Source organism: Tarenaya hassleriana, unplaced genomic scaffold (assembly GCF_000463585.1).
Source record: "Tarenaya hassleriana unplaced genomic scaffold, ASM46358v1 Cleome11, whole genome shotgun sequence".
NCBI lineage: Eukaryota > Viridiplantae > Streptophyta > Magnoliopsida > Brassicales > Cleomaceae > Tarenaya > Tarenaya hassleriana.
The window spans coordinates 691,103-701,668 of NW_010961290.1; the positions used below are offsets into that span (position 1 = coordinate 691,103).

Consider the following 10,566-nt stretch of genomic DNA (forward strand, 5'->3'; position numbering starts at 1 on the left):
ATTTCTTTAGAAAAGAGCAAATATGAGTCGATCGATTCATTTCCTGGCATCGAACTAAATGTTTATTTAATATTTAGATAGCCACCAAAAGAAAACTAACTGACTCACGTTAAAAACACCATGCAAGTATTATTTAATTATTTATCTAGAGTTTTCTCCATTTCTGAAGAAGAAAACTATAATCGCAAGATTATATTAAATACACTCGTACCTTTTAATTTCCAAATGTTAAATATTTTAATTCGGATAACTAAATCCAACAAAGCACAGCCGTTGGATTAACATCGAACAGTTGTCTCCAGCGGCACCGAGATCGCACGGTTGTCCTAACTGGACCATCGTGATTAAAGCGCCACGTACGCACGCCAAATCATTTTTCTACGTTTCCAGATTTGCCCTTCTCCACATAACGACGGAACAGGCTTGCCATTGAATGCGCAAGTTAGCAGCACAGATAACATCTGGATGCCACGTGTGTTTATCGGGTGCAACGCGACGTACCGTAATAGGTTACGCCTTTGGGCGGTGATCATCCTCGCTTCCATGAAAAAAAGAAATCTTTGCAAGAATCGTACTTTCTCGAGTAAAGAAACAGAGAAGACAAAATATAAACAGCCTCGCTCAATTCCTTCTCAGATAGTTGACTTTTTGCTCCCTGGATGTTTTTTTCGTCTAAACCCTAAAAGAAGACAAAAAGTCAAATCCGCGGAAAGAGATAAAAGCTTGAGGTGTCGTTTCGTAGATCCGATTCTTCGAAATTATTCTATTCGAGACTTTTTCATTCCTCCAAGGATTGTTTGGCTGCTGGGAAAATCGTCCTTCGAGAAAAGTTTCCATTTTTTGTCCGCTAAAGTGTAGAAGAGAGGCAAGGAAGAGAGAGTTTTTGTCCACCAGAGTGCTGATCTGTTAACCGAGAAGGGTTTTGCTATTTTCCGGGAAAGTTTTCAGCTTTTCCGGGATAGTGAGGAAGAGAGAGATTAGTGAAGAAGAGGTAAGTGCATTTTCGCTGCTCTCGCTACAGTTTTTTCTCTGTTTTCCTCGTGGAGCTGTTGCAAATGAAAGGAAATTCACTCGAGAAAGTGTTTTCCTTTTCCGGGAAAGTGAACTAGTTGCACGTGAAACTTTCTGTTTTTGATTCATTGAAAAACAGTGCCGTTTCCTGTTGTGTGGTGCTTGTATATTTTTTTTCCATGGCTAGGGATTTTCTTGGGATTGCGAGGTTTGTTAGTAATTGAATGCGAAAACAAAGGGCAGTGAAGTTGATTTCATTTGAGCTCTCGATATCCCTTTTGAATCAGGGTTTTTTCTTCTTTTTTGGGATTTTTTCTCTCAAGAAGCAGTGAACCGTCTGGCTTCGGCCCTTGTTTTCTAGGTGGGATTTTCGAGCTTTTATTTTATTTTTGGTGCGTATATGATCTGAATTTTGTGTACTTCAAGCTTCTGGGGTTCAGACCCTCGTTTATTTTCTATTTTGTTTTTGATTTTTATGGTTTGGAAACTAATTTTAGGTTTAGAATTTGGGAGACATGCCCTGTTGATGAAGCTCAGTACCTGTAAAGCTCATAAAGTAAGGTGTGCAGTTTCAAAGTCTCTTCCTTTTCTTCCTCTGCAGTGTTCTTTGGATGATTAGTCTCTGAATTCTTAATCTCTGGTTCATTGTTTAGCCTAAATTCTCCATGAGACCTCCCTGAAATAAAAGCGTTTTAAGTAATCTCCAAAGGGAACTGATTTAAAAAATGATGCAGTTGCTGGGAGATCTGACTTCATTTCTGATATTCCCTTGTTTCGATATGCTTTCATTAGCTGTATTGGTGAAGATATATGTATATATTGAAACCCATGTGGGGGTTGTTTTTGTATTGCTTTTCTGGGGATACCAGTTGTAGATAATTTGCTTCTATGTTTTATTTTTTTGAGAATTGGGTGGATTGCCCCGCAGCTGTTGGATCAACAAAAGCTTGTTGAAGCTTTGCAAAAAGGTTCAAAGTTTTCTCCTTTTGTCCCTTTTCCTCATCCATGGCGATCCAAAAGATTCCTCATTCTTTGCCTGATGTTTTGGCCATGGATCAAACTTTTCCTCTCATACCATCGTTATCTTTTCTGTAACTATGGCTTTCTGTCTTCTGCTAACCGGATAATCATGGGTTTGATTACAAAAAACGTTAGCCTTTCTTCTTGCACTAGTCACTCTGGTCCGTCCATATCCAAGACTCTCAGCAGAGTCTTACATTGCTTTTTAAACAAAGGTGTATTAGCGAAGTGAATTCAGATTAAGCTTTACGGCCACACGGAGAATTGGCCCGGGATGGTGGTTCGCCTTTGCCTGCATCTTTTTGTTTTTCGCTTTAGTGAAAGTTGGAAAGTGTTTATGGATGGAGGTTGTTAGTTGTGTCTTATATCGTCTAATTGTCTGATTGTGATTGGATTTACTCAATGATTACTTTGGACTTGTGGGTTGGGATTTTCTGACAGTGTGTGTAGACATAAAATGTTTTGATAGGCTTAGCAGTTTCTGTCACAATCTTTTGTGACTTTAGTTGAACTGCTCTTGCAGCTAAATACATATGCAATTTCTGAGGTTGCTTCTGTATCCAGCTTTGGATGATCAGATGCTTTTATTGATTCCATTCTCGAGAATGAAGTATGCTTGTCCTCTTTGCTACATTATTCTTTGTTATATATCTCTTTCAAGGCCACTAGGAAATGTGCTTGATATACCTTATTGATAAACTTTTTTGGTTGACGATTCAGGACGTTCTTGTTCTTGAAGATCTTGCGTCTGCTGTGTTGAAGAATTGTCCTCTTTGACACGAGATTTATGTCTTGAACAATGAGAGCAGGTAAGCCTTTCTCCTTTCCAAGTGTGTGTGTGTTGTCTCTAGTCTTTAACTGTTTCGTGGATCAAATGGGTTTTCTCGGTGTATCTTTTTATTTGGAAGCTGAGATATTTTCACGTGTATCTGCAGATAACGAACATGTTTTTGGTAACTCAGTAGAGAGTCTCGAAGATGATGCTAAGCCTCATTGTCACCCTGATAACAACTGGGAGGACAATGAGCTGAAGATTCCAGGAAACGGGAATGAGAATGCATGTGACTTGTTCGTTGATAAATTGGACGACGAGAATGGTGGAGACAAAGTGAATGGTGATCATTTTTCTGCGGAAGGGGATTCGCTCGAGAAGGAGGGTTCAGTCTTCTACATGGACAAAAGTGTTACGGCCTGCGACTTGCCTGAGATAGTAGTTTGTTACAAGGAAAATACTTATCATGTTGTCAAGGATATATGCGTCGATGAGGGTGTGGCTGTGAAGGAGAAGTCCTCGTCCAACGAGAACGATTCTTGCAAGTGTATCTCTGATCAGTGTGGCTCAGAGGATCCAGTGAAGGCACAAGCAATTGTGAATGCTTTTACTGCAACAGCAATGGGAACCTCGGGATCTAAATCTTCAGACATCATTCCCGTCGAAGTCAATGAACATTCTGAGTTCTGTAATGCCTCTGTGTCTGGTTCCGAGAGTGTGGCAATGCACCGAGATGTGAAAGATGCGACAGAGAAGACACCGGATGTACAAGAGCCTTCAACGGGAGACTGTGCTGATGCCGGTGAATCAAGAAAACGCGATCAAGAAAATTTGATTGCGACGGGGGAAGTTATGGATTACGCAAACTGCTCTGACGTAGAGGATATGCCCACGTTAGATGCGCCTGAAACCTCGCCGGGAACTGGTTCTGACAAACATATTTGCACACAGGGAAAGACTGAGAACTTGTTGGCCAAGGATGAAGTTGATGCAGAAGGAATCACTACTAAGGATTCTTTAACTCTGGCAGATGTTATGTCAATGGAAGATTGCAAGAAACTTTTCAACCACAACCACAAAAGCCATGGACCTGAAGAACAATGTTCTCAGGTAGCATAACTATATTTCCTCGTTTTTGGTATCGCCTTCTGTGTCGTATGAAGAGAAAATAAGTTCTTTAACGGAAAAAGTTGAATCTACCGAGTTCTTGGATATGGAAAACATGATTTTATGTTGGTGTGACTGTAGGAATCAAGCGGGAAGCGAAGCTTGGAAAGTGGAGCTCTTTCACTTGAGGTTGATGGAACAGAGAACTCGAGAACCGGTGAAGTATCACCTTTAATAATGTTGCGGTCTGGAGAAAACAGCTGCTGCGACAAGAACGATGATTCAAGCAAAGCTTCTCGTGTTGATTCTGAAACAGGGTCGAGAAGTAACGAGCTTCAAAGGATTGAACCCGGGTCCTACTACTACCTGCCCGAGGACCCGGGTGACCATCGTCAATTTCCGAGTCATTTCATGAGCGGATTTGGCGAGACGAGTTTCTCGGCGGCAGAGCCCGTTTCAGGGCATATAACTTACTCGGGTCCAATCGCCTTCTCGGGTAGCCTCTCTGTTCGTTCTGACGGAAGCACGACCAGTACTCGCTCTTTCGCCTTCCCTGTGTACGCACGCACTCCTCTGATTCTGATTCATCTGTGGGAAAATCTTTTTGAGTGATTGGTTCGTTTTTCTCCCGCAGGTTGCAGTCAGAATGGAACAGCAGTCCCGTAAGAATGGCAAAAGCCGACAAGAGACATATCCGGAGTCGGAAAAGTTGGAGAGATGCTCTTTGCTGTTGTAGTTTCTGATCATCATATGCTTAACTGCTGTATTATAGGAAAGGGTTCATGAAAAAAAATGCTTTTTTTCCTCTTTATTATTTATTTATTTATTTATTACTTCATGGGTTTATGATCTGGAAAATAAAATATATTTTTCTCGGGACAGTTTGTAATGGGCAATATGAGTTGGGTTTCAGCCAATAGCTTTTGAGATTGGTCTCATGCGTGTCGGTCGTGATATGTAGTCCAGAGGCTTGTCATAGTTTTTGTTTTATTCATATTAAATTTTCCTTGGTTACAGAATTCGCATTCTTTTTGTGAAGTCGGTATCAGAATCCTCACGGCCACTCCGACACTCGTACGTGCTCGAATCGAAAGACACCGGAGACTTTTAACGAGTTCGGTTACCGAGTTACCTCGGGCCTACATCTCGGCCGGACGGTGCCGGCGAATCCACTAGAACAGAACGGAAAACAACCGAAGACGGTGGTCTCCACAAAACCGGAGACTCACCCACGATGTGTTCAAGAAACAACCGAGAAAGAACAGAATACGCGACGTCTTACCGATCCCGACTCACCTACCTTGAGCCGCCTTCGATCCCGAGCTCCGGCGACGCCGAGAAACTCCTCCGTCGGCATAAACCTCCTTCTCCTTCGCCATCTCCGTTCTCCCTCTCTTTCTCTCTCACACCTCGAACACCGTGTCTCGCAAAAGCCAAAACACATTAGGGTATTAACCCTAAAACGCAAAACGTGGCGTTTTTGGAAAGCCTCTCCCTCAGGTTTATGCCGACGGAGGAGTTTCTCGGCGTCGCCGGAGCTCGGGATCGAAGGCGGCTCAAGGTAGGTGAGTCGGGATCGGTAAGACGTCGCGTATTCTGTTCTTTCTCGGTTGTTTCTTGAACACATCGTGGGTGAGTCTCCGGTTTTGTGGAGACCACCGTCTTCGGTTGTTTTCCGTTCTGTTCTAGTGGATTCGCCGGTCGGCAGAGCCCGTTTCAGGGCATATAACTTACTCGGGTCCAATCGCCTTCTCGGGTAGCCTCTCTGTTCGTTCTGACGGAAGCACGACCAGTACTCGCTCTTTCGCCTTCCCTGTGTACGCACGCACTCCTCTGATTCTGATTCATCTGTGGGAAAATCTTTTTGAGTGATTGGTTCGTTTTTCTCCCGCAGGTTGCAGTCAGAATGGAACAGCAGTCCCGTAAGAATGGCAAAAGCCGACAAGAGACATATCCGGAGTCGGAAAAGTTGGAGAGATGCTCTTTGCTGTTGTAGTTTCTGATCATCATATGCTTAACTGCTGTATTATAGGAAAGGGTTCATGAAAAAAAATGCTTTTTTTCCTCTTTATTATTTATTTATTTATTTATTACTTCATGGGTTTATGATCTGGAAAATAAAATATATTTTTCTCGGGACAGTTTGTAATGGGCAATATGAGTTGGGTTTCAGCCAATAGCTTTTGAGATTGGTCTCATGCGTGTCGGTCGTGATATGTAGTCCAGAGGCTTGTCATAGTTTTTGTTTTATTCATATTAAATTTTCCTTGGTTACAGAATTCGCATTCTTTTTGTGAAGTCGGTATCAGAATCCTCACGGCCACTCCGACACTCGTACGTGCTCGAATCGAAAGACACCGGAGACTTTTAACGAGTTCGGTTACCGAGTTACCTCGGGCCTACATCTCGGCCGGACGGTGCCGGCGAATCCACTAGAACAGAACGGAAAACAACCGAAGACGGTGGTCTCCACAAAACCGGAGACTCACCCACGATGTGTTCAAGAAACAACCGAGAAAGAACAGAATACGCGACGTCTTACCGATCCCGACTCACCTACCTTGAGCCGCCTTCGATCCCGAGCTCCGGCGACGCCGAGAAACTCCTCCGTCGGCATAAACCTCCTTCTCCTTCGCCATCTCCGTTCTCCCTCTCTTTCTCTCTCACACCTCGAACACCGTGTCTCGCAAAAGCCAAAACACATTAGGGTATTAACCCTAAAACGCAAAACGTGGCGTTTTTGGAAAGCCTCTCCCTCACGTGGAGGGTTTAACTTTTCCACCAAATGGGCTTTTAGGCCCAACACTTTTTATAACTCAGATGAATGGTTATTAATATTTATATATCTTGTCATGGTTTGCTCGTATCGTCGTTACAGTCTAACTCTTCAAGCCGTGAGTCGATGTCATATATATACATACATATATATACACTCAAACAATAAACATGTGAATATTTGACACTTGTCGAAGGTGCTTATTGGTAAACGTAACACCCGAGACTTTTATGACCGTAGCCACCCATGTCTTGGGACGTACCAAGCGTGGGCTTGTATTGCATAAACATAATCTTCTCGTTTTAATAAATTTATATTGATCAAAGTGAACGTGTTTGTTGCACTTTTCTTGGAGTTTTTTCCATATTTCGATGAGATTTGGTACAAACCCATCACCCACCCGGTCAACATTTTCCCGGGTTTCCCAAGGCCATTGTCTCTTGATTCACGTCTCAAAACATGCGTTTCCCTTGGTTCACGTGTCACCAAATAAAAACATTATGTTTATGACTATTTATTTAAAACTATATATACATATATATATATATGTTATGTATTTGATGACGATGTCGTTAGGAGCTTAATTCACGAGTTTCATTACATCCCGTATGGCCTTACTTTATGACATAGTTTCGAATTCATTGGATAGGTTTTGTGTAACAAACTATAAAGTGATGTTCTCATGTTTGTCCATTTGGGTAAGGAAGAACTAAGCGTGTGACAAATAAAACACATAGAGAGGTTGAAGTACCTAACATGGATATTTCCATACGAAAACATAGACAGTATGATTTCATCATAAGAAAATTGGCGTATATATATATATATATATATATTTTAAAAAGAGACAATTGTGAGCGTAAATTTGATGAATTGGGTTTGATGAAATGTGATGCTAATTGTAGTGTTTGTCCGAAGACAGAAACCGAGGAACAGCTCAAATGGTGTGAACCTTTTATATATGCCCATATATAAAGATTATATAAATCCCCTATTTTTATAAGCATTTTCCTCCCACTTGTTTTGGAACTCTCTCTTTTGTGTTTCGTGCGCTCTCTCTCTCTCTCTCTCTCTCTCTCTCTCTCTCTCTCTGTTGTATATTGCTTTTTGGGTTGATATAAAGAAGAGAACAAAACACACACAAAATAAAAAGCATTTTCATGCAAAATCTCATCGTTCAAGAGTAGATTAGCTAAAGAAACTATGAAGCTTAGATTCACCGCGATGCTTTGTGTGTTGGCCATCTTATTTCTCCTCACTCCCGTCTCTTCTCTACGACTCATTCTTCAATCGTCCAACGAACGAGGTAATGATGATAACTCTTTCTTCTCGTTCGTCTTATAACCATCCAATGAGATATGCATGGCCATACATAAATTCCACAATGCATATATATATATGTGGAACGTGACATTTAATATATCGAGTCTTGCGTTTTGTCTGAACCCCCAGCAGGTTTAGGGCAGGAGAGCGTTAATGTTAAGGTAGCGCCGCCAAGAAATCTTATGTTCGACGAAGAAGTACTGACTGCAGGAGAACCTACGCATCCACCATCCAGTCACCATAGCAATGGAGTTACATCCTCAGGTATAACCAATCACATCAAAACATTCTCATCTTTTATATGCACATTCCAATCTCACACATATTCTATATATATACGTATATTCACTCGGTATCATGCATATACATTGACCTTCAAACATCATATATATGCATGGGATATGATTGCTTATACGTATATATGTACGTGTCAGTTGATAAATCCTTTGACCATGCCTATAGAATACGAGTCTTTTTGCGAAATACACACGAGAACGTTCTTTTTGGAAGCTCTAGTTTTGCTATGTAATAAGTCGGGCAAAAAATTAATTAATGAACCATGTTACTAAAATCTTTAATTTCATTATCTTTTCAGGAAAAAATAAAGGCAAACAGAAGCAATTAAGCAGAGAAGAAGGAGGAGGAGAGATTGACCCATCGCAGTATTTGTCAATGGACTATCCACGACGTAAAAGAAGACGTCCGGTCCACAACAAATCTCTACCGCTCGGTCCATGAAACATGGACGCTTTTATTTTAATATTATTACATTAATTAGATTAACCTAATTAATTGGAAGTATTTTTTTTAACTCTTGAAAAAAAAATGGTAGTTAATATAAGCTTTTTACTAGCACAAGTTTTGGCCATGTTATTGTAATTAACGGAAACGTGTTTTGGTTTTGTAATATTTAATGGTAATGGCCGACATCGTGGAGCAAAACCCTAAACTCTTGTAACAACTTTGTGCTCGTTATCTCTTTGTTCCATGGTGCGATGTAACGTATGTGGGTTTTAATTTATTACATTTGGACCTTATATATGTGACAAGACCACAAAAAAATGGATCTTTCGAAAACTTGTTCTCATAAATAATTGTTTTTTTTTACTAATAAAGAGGAAATCATGGGTTAGTACCATCACTTATCACTTATCACACCTCATAATAATAATATTATTATTTTCGATGAAAATTCGATTATGTTTTGAAAGTTAAGGTATTTGAACTGGTAATATGTTTATTAGGAGCAAATTTTTTTTGGTGAAAATGAATCTTGAAGTTGGTGCAGAAGAACGCAAATATACGTTACTATTTCGCTAGTTATATATGTGTCTGTATACACACGGGCGGAAAATATAAATGTTGGATACCATGAATGTTACAGAAAATGTCTAAATAGTTTTGTCCAACAGTATTATAATCTGTGTACTTGAAAGAAAAAAAAGAGAGAGAGAAAAGAATACTACTATTGACCATGTCCATTGCATTGTATGAAATGTTCTTATCCGTTATGATGATGCATATATCCTGTATATATAGATACATATATGTGTATATATATATACACATGAACGCATGCATGTATACATGTAAAAGGGAAAAGGAAGAGAACAACAAGTCATCTGAATTATGACATGATTCTCAATGAATAGAAACAAGATAGTGTGAGTGAGCCCATGGGTCCGTCAGACCCGCCCACGGATATGAGATAATGGCTGAATATATATACACATTATAATATAATTATATAATTCACTATTTATTATATTTTCTTCGTCTCCCCCCCTCTCTCTCTCTATGTATATATGCGATGTATGAATCTATTCTATCCTATGTTTAGTTAACGAATATATGATAAATGGAAAGACATGGGCACATGGTTTGATCATTCATATCTATATGTAGTACAACTAAAGTTTTAATTTATCCATTTTCTTGTCCTGATGAAAGCAAAATCACAATAATAAGAAAAGTATTCAAAGCTATATATATATATATATATATTGCATTATGGCGACAAGATCTTGTCCAAAGCGGTCTCTTCACTAATATAATTTAGAATCGAACATGATTTTATTTCTGCTTTTGCAATAATAGTAATAATAATAATAATAATAATAATAATAATAATATATTGTAGAATCTTTATCGTCAAATAGTCGAGTATATTAATATACAATCTATCCAATTGACAAAATAAGCATCATGTAATAACGACTGCAATGCGTTGTATGCACACAACAGAGTAAACTGTGTTTTGGGACTGTGACAATGTGGAAACTCACTCAGTTTGGGTGTTATTTTGGAATCATGAATCGTAGTTTTTTTTAATTTCTTACAATAAAAATTCCAATATCATCATTACCTTCAAAATTTGTAACTTGAAAATTAATTTTCATAATAAAACTTGTGATTTAAATTATCTACTAATCACCTAAATTCGATCCAAATTCATCTTAAATTCAGTATAAAATCTCCTATTGAACATACATTTAAATTTAGATATTGTGGTAATTTATACGTAACGACGCCTGAATTTAATTATATAAAATTAATT

At 39.3% G+C, this 10,566-nt stretch overlaps 2 protein-coding genes across 11 annotated transcripts; both read left to right on the forward strand.

Annotated features, from left to right (window-relative positions):
* The first annotated feature begins 582 nt into the window (after nucleotides 1–582).
* Nucleotides 583–6,156, forward strand: LOC104805213. Of its 9 annotated transcripts, none has more exons than XM_010529697.2 (7): nucleotides 583–991; nucleotides 1,509–1,572; nucleotides 2,752–2,840; nucleotides 2,967–3,913; nucleotides 4,052–4,388; nucleotides 5,649–5,727; nucleotides 5,805–6,156. In XM_010529697.2, the coding sequence occupies exons 3-7, from the start codon at nucleotides 2,831–2,833 to the stop codon at nucleotides 5,911–5,913; spliced, it is 1,482 nt and encodes a 493-aa protein (XP_010527999.1). In that variant the 5' UTR covers nucleotides 583–991; nucleotides 1,509–1,572; nucleotides 2,752–2,830; the 3' UTR covers nucleotides 5,914–6,156. The 9 variants fall into 9 exon arrangements, with proteins under 9 accessions (XP_010527999.1, XP_019057036.1, XP_010527990.1 ...); XM_019201491.1 differs by lacking the exons at nucleotides 5,649–5,727; nucleotides 5,805–6,156 and adding an exon at nucleotides 4,545–4,896 and having other exon boundaries at nucleotides 4,052–4,131; nucleotides 4,162–4,467; XM_010529688.2 differs by lacking the exons at nucleotides 5,649–5,727; nucleotides 5,805–6,156 and adding an exon at nucleotides 4,545–4,895 and having other exon boundaries at nucleotides 584–991; nucleotides 4,052–4,467.
* Nucleotides 6,157–7,752: 1,596 nt separating this feature from the next.
* LOC104805214 (probable root meristem growth factor 8) lies at nucleotides 7,753–9,035 on the forward strand. Of its 2 annotated transcripts, none has more exons than XM_010529698.2 (3): nucleotides 7,753–7,992; nucleotides 8,139–8,273; nucleotides 8,605–9,035. In XM_010529698.2, exons 1-3 carry the CDS (start codon nucleotides 7,890–7,892, stop codon nucleotides 8,745–8,747), a joined length of 381 nt encoding a protein of 126 aa, XP_010528000.1. In that variant the 5' UTR covers nucleotides 7,753–7,889; the 3' UTR covers nucleotides 8,748–9,035. The 2 variants fall into 2 exon arrangements, with proteins under 2 accessions (XP_010528000.1, XP_010528001.1); XM_010529699.2 differs by having other exon boundaries at nucleotides 8,142–8,273.
* Nucleotides 9,036–10,566: the final 1,531 nt, after the last annotated feature.

Excerpts from the sequence above, each read along its gene's own strand:
- LOC104805213 (XM_010529697.2), top strand. Across the intron at positions 3,914-4,051 it reads CTGAAGAACAATGTTCTCAG|GAATCAAGCGGGAAGCGAAG; the intron begins GTAGCATAACTA and ends GTGTGACTGTAG. Across the intron at positions 5,728-5,804 it reads CGCTCTTTCGCCTTCCCTGT|GTTGCAGTCAGAATGGAACA; the intron begins GTACGCACGCAC and ends TTTCTCCCGCAG.
- LOC104805214 (XM_010529698.2), top strand. The coding sequence starts at position 7,890 with ATGAAGCTTAGATTCACCGCGATGCTTTGTGTGTTGGCCATCTTATTT. Across the intron at positions 7,993-8,138 it reads TCAATCGTCCAACGAACGAG|CAGGTTTAGGGCAGGAGAGC; the intron begins GTAATGATGATA and ends CTGAACCCCCAG. Across the intron at positions 8,274-8,604 it reads CAATGGAGTTACATCCTCAG|GAAAAAATAAAGGCAAACAG; the intron begins GTATAACCAATC and ends TTATCTTTTCAG.